The sequence below is a fragment of the Folsomia candida genome, unplaced genomic scaffold, assembly GCF_002217175.1.
Source record: "Folsomia candida strain VU population unplaced genomic scaffold, ASM221717v1 Fcan01_Sc001, whole genome shotgun sequence".
Lineage (NCBI taxonomy): Eukaryota > Metazoa > Arthropoda > Collembola > Entomobryomorpha > Isotomidae > Folsomia > Folsomia candida.
In genome coordinates, this window is record NW_019091193.1 from 21,960,728 (window position 1) to 21,976,641 (window position 15,914).

At 35.4% G+C, this 15,914-nt stretch overlaps 1 protein-coding gene across 1 annotated transcript in view; it reads right to left on the reverse strand.

Moving 5' to 3' along the window:
* The window catches only part of LOC110842437 (protein spire), a 61,794-nt gene that overhangs the window by 32,142 nt on the left and 13,738 nt on the right, over positions 1–15,914 (reverse strand). Inside the window, exon 4 of the mRNA XM_022088181.2 lies at positions 593–696. Coding sequence (XP_021943873.1) covers positions 593–696 — 104 coding nt within the window. The remainder of the gene's footprint in view (positions 1–592; positions 697–15,914) is intronic.

Consider the following 15,914-nt stretch of genomic DNA (forward strand, 5'->3'; position numbering starts at 1 on the left):
TCTCCCAGAACACAATACCAACCCAGACACCTCAAAATATTTTATAGTTTATATCTAATACTCCTTGCCAACCACTGTACTCCTGCTACCGCATTACATCAACAATAGTACGTTAGTGTTTACTGACGGTAATGATTCTCATTGGAAACAAAGTGTCATTGCCACCGACTTCTGTGAGGAGTAAATGTAATTGTGATCCGACTACAATGCTTCTCGATTATCAAAATCCAATTCAAAGAAACTGCGAGTTGCAAGTATTTTTGAAATTTTATGGGCTTATGACCAATTTTTACACTTTATGGTGACAGTAATGTCCCAAAAGTTACAAGTTTGTAAATTATTATGGCTTGCTTCGCTGGTGACAATGACTTTCCTTCTCCATATTGCCATACCCCTTGTTGTGTATCAATAGAGGTGAAAATGACTACTTTCATAAAACAGGCAAATTTACTCATGCTAATCGTGTGACAAACAAAGGTAAATTCGCTCTCTAATTTCAGAAGATTTTAATTTTGTAAGAGGTGATGTATAGCTATTACGAATTTTATACCCCAAATTGAATAATTTCAAACCAACTTGTCGCACATCCTACCTTGAGGAGAGCTAGAAAATTGAAGGATCTGGAGTTGAGGTGGTCATCGTACGAATCTCCTTCGATGCCTTCGTCATCCGTTTCTGATCTTTCACCTGATTCGTCTGAAAATATAAATGACGACAATTAGTACAATTCACACGTGTAGTTGAGTAGTATGCAATGAATTCGGCAATAAATCGAAATAAGTGAGCATGCAAACTTGAAATGTTGAATATGTGAAATCAAACACCAAATAAAGATAAAGCATACCGTTAAATTTTCAAGATGATTGATAAGAAGAGTAGCATGAAATTGATTCAAATACACAAAAAACCATTAGAAAATTTATTACACATTGATTACAAAGTTCGTCTAATTACGCTGTCACTCTTTGACAAACTATTGAGCATCAACATTACAGTAGTTTATGTAGCTTCAGTGTAAACTTTAAACTGTCACGTCCATTTGTCTTCTTATTTTTCAAACCCTTTCAAAATTTTGATTGCTTTTGTTTTATTTTTCTGTTACAAAGTAAATAGCATAGTTTTTTCTGTGCAAAATGTCTGCCAAAACCAGTTACTTTCCTCATTTTTCACTAAAGAAGTATATTTTAATAAGCTACTACAAATTGTAGTTACTCTGAACAAGCCTGTGATCAAAACTAATTGCTCAATGTCTTTTGAAGCCTTCTTGACCAGGCACAAACGCATTATTTTTCCGTAATTTTGACCGTCATCAGCAGCAATGCAATAAAAACTTCAGTTTGTTCAACTTTAATTGATTAATGTTCATATTCTTGTCTTATAACAATTACTACAACACGCAGTTAGGTCAGCATGGGTACAAAAATATGTACACGTACATAGGTATATATGTGCTTATACATATGTAAGTAGATGGCAAAATGGGCATGCATATGTATGTAGGTATATATAATTAATGCATGCAAACTCTTCAGTATTTTCTCTGCCCATAAACTTTTAATAGTTCTCATCAATAAACAAGTTTGCGATGAATATAACAAGAAGAATGTGCCCATCCCTTCCAATTCTAATAATTGCAGTAATTACAATGTAATATGTGGATTAGAAATCCATTATTCCATCTCAGAGGATAATAATACAATTAACAATTACAAATTCGGCTTGATTATTAGATTAGTCGTGGCATTAGGACAAAGTCGTGATTCCCATTATTTCCCTACACTTTTTGCTAATATCGTATACACTGACAGGGCTAACCATATTGCCTTTGCAAAAATTCTTCTATAAATTTGTTCAACAAAACCATCGTTCTCAAGATACAACTTGCACAGTGACACATTTTAAAATTTGCATATTATTGTAAAAGTGCATAAGAGACGAGAAAACGGAATACAATGGAATGCACATTCATACACCTGCCAACCCATTCACGAAAGGGTTACATTTTAAGAAATGGATGGAAAAATGCAATTTCAGCTCTAATCTGTTCATCTCGACACATAGAAATTTACCAGAGTCCTCCCACCCACTGGGAGCGAGCTAGCCAGAGAGCAAGCAGGGTGCACAACAAATGAATGACTCTTTATTTGCATCTGCATAATAAACATGCCCGTGTGGTGCTCATGGGATTTTATTCCTTATCATCATGTGCTCATGTAAGTGCATATCTATCTATCCGCCACTTTATATAGGTTGGCTTTGTGGAGCTTCGTCGTGCTCGTGTCTGGTTCTCAATGAATTTGCGGGTCTAGGGTAGCTCGTCGAAAACATGGTCGTCGAAAGAGTAACTCGTCGAGGAGGAGTCGTCTGAAGGGTAACTCGTCGTTTGGGCAAGTGGTCGAAAATAATACTTGTCGAGAGTATTTTTTTAATAAAATACGATTCTAAATAAATTATAATTTTATAAAATAACATTTACATGAGAACTCTCAGCAAGAATGCCAAACCCCCTGTTCCAGGCCTTATGCATTCTTATTGCTCTACATCTTCTATATGAATGTATGTTCAATGGTGGATTGTACGCTGTACCCATGTAGGTTTTTTGAACATAACTAAAAAATTCATCCAGTTCGAGTTTAGTTTGACCCTTAAAACTGAACGATACTTTCAATTCTCGGAATGCAACTCTTAAATTATCGGGCTGAACAAATGCGAGACCGAATATTTTTTATTAATAATGATAGGGTGCCTCATTGAAATAAATCAAATCAAATCAAATAACGCCATTGTAACGTCTTGGTCGTACTGGTTCTTTAAATTGGGTGTCAAATGTCTAAACAACGCTTGAGTATAGTGAAAATGACACCCGTGAAGTACAGCGTCTGGAAACGTGTCGTGTACAGCTTTTATCTCAGCTTGTTCGAAATCCATCACAACAGCTTATCTTCAAATTTAAGTTTCTCTTTGCTGCGTTACATTAATTCGTAACATTAATTTGACATTTTTAATGTAAAATAGAAGGGTAAAAAGAACAAAACAATCCTCCCAACTACTGCTGTATAGTGTTTTAAGTATTTTGGAATGTCCGCAGCGTATACCCGTCACACGATGCACATGAATTGTGCATACTTGTGAACTCATTATATAGGTAAAATCAGTAAAAATGTTACACGAAATTCGACCAGTTTCATGCCACCTAAATTCGACGACTTGCCTTTCTGACGAGTTTTCCATTCGACTAGTTGATTTCGACGACTTACCTTTTCGACGACATAGGATTCGACAAGTAACCCGTATCCCGAATTTGCACTTGTTCTACTCCTGACTCTATCAGCAGATTCATATCACCAAATCGGATCTACGTGCAAAATTAAATTTGCAATTGCGATCGCAATTGGTGTCATAATAAATTCTCCCTAGTTTACTGGGACGGCCATAAGCTTCAATTTCTTTGGTCGCTTTTAACATACTTTGAAAGTATGCATAGGGAAGTTATACGCCGACTGACAACTTTTCTCTGTTGTGAATGTAAATGTACATATACATACATTAAACGTTATTGGAACGAGAAAAAGGCATTTTTGCAGATCGTTGATTTAAGTAGTGAATGTAGAAGACCTATCCCAATCCAACTTTTTGAGACAATGGGCAAATGGGCAGCTCTCCGCCACAAACAATTTATGCGGTACACAATCGCGCATACAATGTGCAATTAATATGGGTACACAGTTACACACCGTAAATTGTGGCTAACACTCAATTAAGGAACTTAATTGGTTGGGTAACATGGTGACGTGACATGGAGCCGAGATGAGATACGTCTGCTGCCTGCCTGTCAGGATTAAATAAGGCATCCGCAGCAAAACCAAGTTCTATACGACTGACATATTTTAGTGCCATATTTTATGTCATCAGTTTATTATAGAAAGAAAATGACCTTTGGCTATGTCTTCCTTCGCGTCATTTTATGATCCCATGCCACGCATGTCTGTTCATCGCAGAATTGTGAGACATCACTTAATTAATCTAACCAACTCGTCCCTTGCATAACGGAAGACTCAATTTTCCGGTGGACAGTTTTCCAAGTTTTATGAGTGAACATGGTTTATTGTAATCCAAGCTGACTCCACGCAGCAGCATCTGAGGAGGAGCGTAGAGAGTGTTGGCGGAACTGAGCATATCATGTTTATGAACTAATTAATTTAATGGACATTTAAACGCCATGTAATCCATGTAATGTGTATGCATTCAAATGGGAGAATGCATATCAACAATCATTGTCGGGATAATTGGAGGTCATTGTACATACCAAGTTTCTTCGCACTACGATACATTATAAAAGTGTAACGCTTGAAAAAGATGCATGCATCATAAACAATACAATTCTTCATCAATTTGCATTAACCACTAAAGTCTTTTATGATACTTTTAAAAATTGTAAGTTAATACGTAGGCTTTAACAGAAAATTCCTTGATTTACCGGGAGATTTACCGCAACGAACTACATACTTATGACTTCCTCATTTAAATATAACTATATTAGCAATTTCATCCGTTATTATTTATAACCTACATATTTATTTTGCTGAATAACGCTTAATGTGGATGACAAGTGAGAAAGGAAACTAAATAAATGTGTAACAGCTCTATAAATTATTTAGGTTGTACCTTTCCTGCACTGATGCGATGAAATTGTGTCAAAAACCAATGCATATCAGGAAAACAATTTACAGTCCATATGCCCGAGTAACCTGTACCATTTACATATATGTCATCTTGGTCTAACTTACTATAACCACGGTCTTTAAAACTCCTACCCTATTTAATACGTGCACATACTTAATTGTACAAGTAAATGTCGTTGTGTATATCCTTTACCAGTTCGGCAGAGGAGACTACATGGATCGGCAGTGTTTTGTCAGGGGTTACGTTAAAAATTTACAAGATTACTGCGAATTTCTGTTTTGTAGAAACCTGGTCTGATTTGGAATGGTTGTCGACGACGAGAGCCAAAATTAATTAAATTATTATACCACCATAATTTCATGCCTTCATACGTCATATTAAATTCACGTCCCTCTGCTTTCCCAAACCAAAACTGAAGACCAAACATGTCGTGGGAACAGATTTTTCTTGTAAATGTAAATTTTAATGCAAATGTGTGCCTACATAATTCGTTTCACTCTCAAAATTAAATGCTTAACCCGGTTACATCTTATTTACTTTGAAAGTTAGAGAAAAAATATGGTTCACATGTACACTGCATTTTGAGGATTGAAAGAATTAAATACATACTCCTCTGAATTTAAATGTATTTAATATTAGCACAAATGTACAATGAACGAATTAATTTTATGGGGTTGGTCAGGTAGTTAAATTTGTAATTGCAATTGTAATTTGATCACCAAACTTGTGGAAGGCTGGACACAATGAATGTAATGCAAACTTTTGTAAAATGTTGAACATCTCATTGGCGAAGGTTGCATCACCTTAAAAATAATAATACGTTATAAATAGTTAATGAACCGTAACTCCTCATCATCCCATTTTGACAGACCATTCCTGACAGCTTAGCATGGACAACACAACAACAAATGAATTTAAATATATTTACTTGCTACTAGTACTTTTCGATTCACTACATCAATTGAAATGGTATTTTTTAAGTTGTAAACCGTCCCATATTTACCGATATACATGAATCCATCAAAAAATAGTCGCAGAAAGGAAGCTTCTCATTAGTGATAGACAATTCAACTCAATAAATAAATACGTAGGTTTCTCATTATCCGCTTCAGCTAATTTAAATGATATTTGTTGCCAATGATTATTAGGGATTCATCATTAACCTATAGCACACTGTAAATATTAATATGAAACACTGATAAAAATTTAGATTTGTGAAAATGATGCTGGAATGCTTCGTGAGTTATTTTGCGCAATTACTATTTTCTGATATCCTCCTTTGATCACATGTAAAAATAAGTAAATGCGAAAGCATCATGTTCGTCATACATTGGATGTTATTGTTAAAGGTTGTCAAACAAGGATAATAAACTCAGATGGTAAAATCGCAGATAACCAATCAATCAACCCTTTAGTATTGTGATAAGAATGAAGATAAATTCGGTGGTTGGCAGAAGGACGTCCCAATCGTTTGATATATAAATATTATGATACAATTTTTTTAAATATAAAAACAACGATGATCTCATTTCCCATTCAAGATTTCGTGGTTGTGTAACGAATTTAAATGTCCTCCCTGAACGACGCACGTAAAACAATGAAATCTATGAATCAGCGTAGTTAAAATTACATTCAAGAAATTACATGCTTTCTGATTGATTTGATACAATAAATATCTGATCACATCACGCGCTCTGGTAATCAATCACGAAATCAGTACAAGAAATCTATAGCGATGTTAATGGTAGATAAACTTCTAAACTAGAAAATGTAAAATGATTTCTGGCAGTTTTAATACTTTAAGTAACGTGTGACAATCAACGGTTTGAATATAAGTCCACATTTTATGTTTAATTCGTCATAAATACTTCAAGTGGTCAATATTAAATTTCAAGGGCCTCCACCAAGGGAACTATAACATGTTATCGTACATATATGTGTACACATATAAATAATATTTGCATACTATATACGTACACCAGCATTCCATTTGGACGTAAGAATTACCATTGCTTGAGCTGAGGGGGAAAGCTGCACTACTTGCCAGTTACAGATTTTGATCCCCTTTGGATAAGTTGTAGTATCTCGTGAGTGTACTAAAAGTCCGGAGTGTTTTGATTGCATAGCCACATTTGAGCCATCCACAACATTTCGAAGGGCCCCCAAAATCAAATTTGTCTCAGATTTTGAAAATTCTTGTACAATTGTAGTCTCTTTTTTTATAACTATGTAAAAAATTGAGTATCTTCGGAAAATTTAGAAAGTTAGATAGAAAGCAACTATTTGGAGTATAATGATGCAAGAATTTTCAAAAATTCGAGCAAAACTGGATATGTGAGGAGGGTTTGAATGGGTAAAACATAGGTTGTTTCGTGTTCTTGGTCTCTTAGAATGGCGGCCGTAAATGTGACCACGGGATCAAAACACTCAGGGGTTTTAGTACACTCATGGGATATTACCATATATCCAAAGGGGATCAAATTCTGTGATTGGCAAGTACTGAAGCTCCCTCCTGAGCTGAGCCTAGGATTAGTCCACTTCAAGGATGAGTGGTAAGAAATACCAAATGAGCTCATCTCATCCATTGCACTTGAAACAATGGGTTGCTCCTCTGCTGCTGGAGGAGTAATGTGAGTACCCTCCCTGCAGGGATTTCCTTGAGAAGAGTTGAAGTGCACACAATGGACAATGGAATAGTTTTGCTACGATTAAGATTATGAATTTCAATTCAACGAGAGTTTAAACAAAAGGCCTGTTTAAGCAGTTCTGCCGGACACATGTACATTAAGTACTGGAATAGTAATGAATATAATTTTATCCCTGTACCTCATCTGCTTGGTAGTACCAAGTTAGTACATATAGACTCTGGTACTCATTGAGCCCTCGTAGTAAATATGTACATGTGATGTAGACTGGAGTGCGTACATATTCTGGCCTTGGAGTTTGTGTAACTTTCTGGGTGTGACCCTCACGATAGTTCATAGTCAAGTAAATAAATAAGTACCTATGCACGCACATACATATGTACTTTTATGTATGCATAGATGTATAGATGATTTATACGCCTATGTGCTTCTAAGCACTCGGCTTATAAGGTTCGTCATTATCCGGATTCCGGATTAACAGTTAATAAAAAAGTTTAGATTTCCTACGAGATGGGAAAATAATAAAATTTAAACTTGTGCAATGTTTGTAAAACTTGATAATTATTTTGGATATCAACCAGAAAGTGCACATGCCAATCCATTCTATTAATACAGGCGAGAGCCCTGCTTTTTACTACATATTTTACTGATAAATTTAAAACTTACCATCTACGTATGCCAAATTAAATTCATTATTTTATTTACTTTGCGTCTGGTTGACCAAATCAAGTCAACATTCATATGTTTAAGGAGACGAAGTGAGGAGAATATTTTCGAGAGATCACGGTCCATAATTCTAGCACGCACGTTTATTAGCACAACAGACACGACAATGCGTCCATTAGATATGCTTTCATTAGAATTATTAGTATCTCTCCTTTCCCTAATCATCCATCAGTCGATTTTTAGCACTTTTAGTCAAAGTGGGTCATTGTTTCATTACACTAACTTGGCGTCTTACATGCGCCTACTTAGGACTAATTAGTTGGAGAAGCGAGAATCAAATTCAGGCACATTGGAAGCAGTGACAATAATTAATAAGTGTGTCTTTGTCGATATGAAGGGTGGAAAATGTCCCAGATACCCAAACTTGTAAAAATATTATAACTTCCCCTGGGACAATTACGTTATGATTTCTATTTACATCGGGCTTGTGGGGTAAAAATTAAAGTTAATTTTAATCCTGCAGCCAAACAGTGAGGGGTATATTATCTTCAAAATCTTAACTTTTGTTCTACTACCAACTGCACACAATTGCTATACGCCAAGATAAAATCATGGGCCAAAGTAATCCCAAAAAATCCGCCCCATCATCTATCAACCAAATCCTTGTGTGAGTCGATCGACAAGTGGAGGAGAGTGAATTCAATTTTTCAGTTGGATGAGGCCACCATTGTTTCTGCCGAAATTGTACCCAGACCAAAATGACAGCAACTAGCAGATAGATGCACTTAATTCATATGTACATATTTATCATGTGTTGTGTTCCCGTAAAAAGTGATGCTGAATGCAGTACAGCAGCGTCAATTTTACTTTTATGGACATAACGGGACTAAATTAAGCACTTGACAAGCAACGCCACTTAGCAAATTTAGGTTCACATTTCGCTATCATCGTCATTCGACCAAACTTAGAGTTTTACTCAAAATAGTACAATAATAATGTTTATGCTCATTTTGCCGGAAATTTTCACCACAATATACGCTTAATTTTGTAAAAACTAAAAACTAGCTTATAATAATTTGAGCTAATTAATTAAGTTACGTATTGTGTTATAATGAGGATTTCGACATCGTGGTTTGTTGTGAACCAGCAACTTTGCAAATATGTGCATCATCACATTTTGGTTTAATAAAGATCAATGTTGATGCCTTCAAGTCCTTTGCCTCATTTGTTGGCTTTCTCCATCAACCAGTTATGTTGATAGTCAGTCACACCTACAACTAAAATGTTTATCTAATCTTAATTACAATTACTGAAGGGTTACTTTTACATACGTTCCTTATCGAACATTGTTAATTGTTATAATAAATGATCAAGATTTTACAAACAGTGTCCGTAATTGTACTCGCGTGTCACTTCTCATGTGAATGCAATTAATATTCAAACTTTTGCATACATTGGATCAAATTACTTATTAATTTAGAACAAAACATTGGTGTGCGTTAAACAAAACTGGATTTGGTACATATTTTGGTTTCTCCTCAACTCAAGTTTCACTTAATTTTCAGTTGGATAATTGTTATTATGAGTTGAATAAAATGTAGCATTATTTATATTTCCCATGTCATCTCCACATGTTCCTAGTTGACAGTTATTTTATTTGCATGTTTTGCTTAACACTCAACAACATGGGCAATAATCGTGCAATTTGTTTCCACTTCCTTCCTGCATTTTGTCGTCCGGATGACTAACTCTTCCTACATACATCATTTTGCTACTAAAAATTGTATACCTCATCTCAGGAAAAATGTGTGATGTGATGGGCAAATAAATAATCCTTTTAAAGCTCATTGCTGTACTTACTGCTAGTCTGAATGAGTCACTCCACCGTGGAGATATTTACTATTACATATTCCACATTGCAGAGTTAATCTAATTTAATAAAGTGTATCAGATGTATGTACATGTGTAAGTTCATGCATGTGTTTACGACCTACGCAACTCGGTCACATTGGTTGATTTTGCAATGTGTAAGAGTGAGCTAAATAGTATAAATGCTGGCATAAATGGAACAAAGGAATCAGATCGCAGAATCTCAGACACAAATAAGTACGTGGTTACAGAAGGAGTTTACGCATCAGCCTCATTTTTATTCTGCAGTTTGAACTCTTGTACCTAAGCATTTTGTCTAAATGTATACAACGAATATGTCAATCTGCATGGGAGCACTAAATAGTTTCTACTGCAATTACAAATAGAAATGACTTAAATTCTTGTATAAAATTAAATAGTAAACTCAAAAATCACATTACAAGTTTTAGAATGTGGGTTTAGGATTTTGTGGAAAGCATAAAAATAAACGTGCAGCTAAGTTTTTAACTTTAGCTTAGTTTGTGATCACGCAACCGTAGCAGATTTTCCATCATATCTTCTATCATTCAGTCCAATTCCTATTAGATATGAACAGGTGCCTGCATATTGCATGCACCTACCTATGGATATACATACGTAGGAACCCTCGTCTGCAGTACATACATACATGCACACAATGCGTCATACACAGTAAACTAAATCCATTTTAAATCTCACCCAAAGGGATGAAATATATTCTATCAGTCAGTGCTGCCAACAGCTCGACAACAAAAAGTGGCATTGAATTGTAAAATTTGAGGAGATGACTAATGCCTGGGAAGTTATTATCACCAAAAGTAAACTTCTCACTCTGGTGATACAGGTAACCTTCAATGAAGAAGAATGCAGTGGACGTGTGTAATTCTTGAGCATAAACACCTCTAGATTCAATTGCCAATATCCATCTTTCCACTTTGTCATTTGAGAAAAAAATGGCCAACCATTGCAGAGGAAAGACGAAGGATGAAACAGGAGAAGGTGCAATATCAAAGTGCATGTGAAATGGTTTCGAGTTCGACTATTTAGACATGAGGATAATCTAGAATTACGTATGTATGCATATGTAATCCTCGGTTCAAGATCATTCAAATATTTGTTTTACTATCTGGCCTTCACATTTGAATATACATTTGGTCCTTAATTATTAACCGCAAATTAATATATGGCAATATTCCAATTGTTAAAATTTACAATGTCATGTCAGGAATGAGCAACTTGTCACCGCATCAGTTCGTAGTGCATATCTAGCTTGATGAACGACAATACTACTAAATATATGAACTCTCCTGCACTTACTAAAATTGCAATAAGGCGTATCTAATACTTAGGATTTTTTTGATGTGGTTGTCTGTGGTACAACAAAGCCTAAATATTATTTAAATAGTTGAGCAATCCCGTTCAGTTACTAGAATTGAGAAACACGCACAGACAAACAGAAGCCAAACCAAATATTTTGTCTCCCTTTTATGGTGACATCACTACGACGTCTATCCACCATCGATGATAATATGTCACCCTCACCTGTTCGCCGCTCTTTCTTTCACAATCATCAAATCAAATCATAATCAGTCAGATGTTTTCATTCCATTGAATTGAAAAATAACTTTGCGCAGGAATGAACTCCGAACGATGATGGGAACCTCATTAGATACTGAACTGAACGACTGGCGATGCACTCCGTCCATGCAATCAGACAATAGTTGCGCAATAAATAACTCAACTAACTACCCAATCAACTGAATAATTCGGTCACTTTTATTTTTACACTAATCTTGGTCTCATCTCTTTTCAAGCTTCAAAGAATAACACAATGCACAAAGCAATGGTTGTGTGCCTAGTCGTGTGTCGTGAGTAATCCATAATCAAACCAAAGACATAAGGACTCTGGGACTCGAAGCGAAATGACAATAATAATTCATTAGATCTGTATAATAATGAGACCTTTCTTTTTTAGCACGCTGTTCTGCGTTTGAAATACACTTAATGGGACACTCATCATTAAATAAATGGATCATCACTGTAATCATCATTATAAATTATGTTATGGTCTCTTGTATTAATAACAGCCTTAATTTAGAGCCGAGAGTTACCAGTCCAAATATGGGAACAACCTATAACTAATGTTTAAGGCTAAGGAAATGTGGTCACAATATGCATTTAGCAGTACTGCAACTAGTCAATGTTGCACTACCTTGCGTTTCGTAACTTGCGGAGTATCGTATTCCCACCTCGACGAGCAAGGACACGAGGGAAGGATATTTTAGTGTCTTCGACTATTTAGAAACAAATATTTACTTATTTCGACGAAATTCACTGTATGTGAAAGAAAGCTTAGAATAAACTATTAAGAAAATATCTTCCGACCAGATGAAATTACTTCAGAGACAAATATATATTTCTACAAAACGTAATGTTAAAATGATAAAAGCAAAGATTGGGTATGCATTAATTGCTACGGAACATCTGCAAATGCACATGTGTACTACCTGATATCGCAATAGGTATGATCACGTATTAACATAAATAGAAATATGCCGACATCTTCCATTTCCTTCGCTTTCTTGATCGAGGTCTCTTTTAGAACAACAAAACAACAATAAAATCGACGACTTGGCTCCCCTTCCACATCAATAATAATAACTTGGGCAGAAGGTGTGTGACTAGAATATTGCTAATCTATAGTCAGGGGTAGAATATTCCGTTTTCCACGTCACATGCATTGAACTCAAAAGTGCAATTTAAAAGCACAACCTTGTAAATATTATTGTGTGCATGCAGGCTTGTGCCACTGCCACATGGCGTAACATTAATTATTAAGTGGTAGCAAAAAGAGCAGTAACTGTTTCACCAAGCGCATTACATACAAGCTTTTCAATGACAATCTGAATGTGAGTGACTTTCCCAATCAAAATCAAATCAAAAAGCATTGTCGACCTTGCACTTTATTATGAGATCTGTGTATGCTGTTAATCGCAAACTTGGTGTTCCCATCATAGTCAGCCACCCAATTGGCAACTTCGCACCCTTCGTAACCGTCTTCTACTCGGGCCTCATACTTTGTCATAATATTAAATTATAATCTAACGAACTTGCAGTAATGTGAACATATGAAGAATGCACGTATCGTAGCACAAAATAAATTACTTAAATATAGAATAAAAGTTGGCACTTCATTTCTTGTACAATAAAAATCCCACGCATCCCAAACCTCACACTTGTCTGACCAACCTGACAAAATTGGTTATTGGAGGAATACTGAAATAGTGACACTTCGACTCTTCGACCTTAATTAGTATGCAAGTTTATCAGCGTGGGTGGTGGTACACATTTTTCTTGCTATTTAATTTATCCTAACGATTAGTAGATTGTACCCATGCAAAATGTATTTGCGATCGCGACACCCAAAAACCGACCTAATTAATTTGCACATCACTGCACGACCGGTGAAACGCTTCTCCATACCACCAAAACATTATCACGCTTATCAACTGCTACCTATTCCATTTCCCAAGACATTGTATTTTTCAACAAAATAATATCCCTCTAACTGTCACATTATCCATTGTTTTCTTTGCAGTTTTCTAGAACAAGGAAATTGATCTTCAATTAAATTTCTATGATAGAAAATAAGATTTACATGTCACCGTTATCATGACCTACAAATTTAAATTGTAGTAAACCAAAAAAAAAGATGGGGTGTGCGAAAAATTTGCGATATTGCTTCATTTTACAGTGCATTTTATGAATATAAATTTGTAGATATGTATGCTCATCTGAAGGTGGGTAAACAAAGCCTCATAAACAAAATTTATGACAACTTCAACCTCAATAACTTTTTCGTTTGAGGGGATGAATGAGTTTGGATTTCAAACGAAATCGGTGCTTTTGAAGTTTACTTTAAACCTCAATGTCAACAAATTCGCCATAGTACGGACGGAGATTCCAAAGACTGTTGTTAACTAGCAATCATTTGTTTCTAAATAAAAAAAAACAGTACAGCTTAACACCATCGAGACAAGAGTCCAAAACTGCATGCAAAATATCTCCTAATACCAACAAAACGAGCACATATTTTTCTCCTCGTATTGTAAAGAGGACACTGACTTGTTTGCCATAAAATTCTAAGCGAGTGGGAACTCATTATGGACATGATCTAATCCTAAGTACATTTTTATTTCCCCTTGAATTTTCTAGCTGAAATTTAGTAGGCCTAAAACATTTAATAGCCGTTGTCGTCTGCTAGTCTACTTTGTTTTTCCATCATCCATGTACTGCAAAAACAAATATGTCTGTAAGATTTCACCAAAAAATATCATATTTTAAGCAAAAAAATTGCTAATTTAGTTTCCGAAAGACTTAAGCAAAATGCAAAAATGACGGCAATAACATAAACCGTTAAAACCTCTTTGTTTCAAATTTTTTCTTGAGACTTTCGGCTTCGACTTTACAAATTTCCTTTCATTATATTAAATTACAAAAAATTGAATTCCACGAAATAAACAAGTGAAGTAATAAACTCGCACTGCTACCAACTTACATAACCATTACCGGGAGCAAACAACCAAAACCAAACTCATTAGTGGTGAGTATTATGTAATTAGTGCAACCTCAATAAGTGAGAATGAGATGACTTTCGGTTTTTAAAAATCAGTTCAGCTACCACGTTAACATGCAGTTGGATAATCACTAATAGTCAGTCCAAGATTGTAGCAAAATTTAAAGAAACCTTTGCATTTTGAATCTAGATATTTTTGTAACAAGAATTTATTTGACTATGGATATAATTTCTTAGGACTTTTTGCTGCAAGCTTATAAGGACGAGAAACTTTTCTTTTCCTTCGTTCAGCATTAAAATAAGCAATTGTGAGAATATCCTTGCTCCTCTAAAAGCTATACAAAACAAATTCCCAGCATGATTTACTAGATTGCTGAACTCGTTAAAGTTGTTACCCTCATAACTAAGCAAATTCATATTTTATGCCATCCCACGATTATCAGGCATCAGGAGGCAAACTAAACTTCCAGTCGTTTAGCAGGACAAAGTTGACCATGAGAAGAAGTACATAAATTGAATTTTCATTCATCGGATGCATCCTCTAACTCACTTCATCTGTGATTTTATGTGGTTTGCACTATCAACAACGTTTCAATACATTAAAATTCGTTAATATGATAGTCAGCAAACTGCAAACCCTGTCAGCTTTGGTGTACATACATAACTGCGCAATGATATTGGAAAAGCTCAGAGGAAATGCAAGGACACGGATGAATGAGCGAAACTGAGCCCCACCAACGCCTTTCCACTTAACTCATCATCCAACTCTGCCCTGCCAAAACTAAATAATAAAAGTGAACCCTATTGTTGAAGCCATAAGTAAAACAGTATAAAAAATGAGCTTCAAAAGTACAATACGAGAGCCCATCAAAGGAAAACGAATGACATCGACATGCTAACACAATACAGTCATTACAAGTCGTATAGTGCGGCAGGGTACGCTCAATCCGTAAATCCGGTGGCAGAGTAAAAAAAACAAGGCAAAAGTAGACTTCATTTTATAGAATGAAGGTTCCCAGCTTATGTACCTGTTTAGCTTGTATCGTTATTAACCATGCTACTCCCATAGTTTTTATTGCTCAGTAACAAGGTCCAGCAGAATAACTAACTGGGTAAAAGCGCAGAACGTGCTGAAATTAAAGGTTATGCTAATCAGTAAGAACTTGAGTTATGATTTTACTATTTCACTAAGAAATAAACCTTCGCCTATTTCATGTCACACAAGAAGCCGCGACATAATCAATGTAAAAAAGGGACTTGGGAAATTTAGCTCATCTGGTACAATATCCTTATCAAGTGAATAATTCTGGTGGAAATTCCATTCTTTATGTTTCTCATACAAAAACGTCTTATCATTGACCAACATTTAACCAAATAGCTTTGTTCCCTCGTCGTATCATTCAAAACATCTTGAGCAAGTTCAGGTTTAATATCTATTTTTCACGGGTGACATTTTT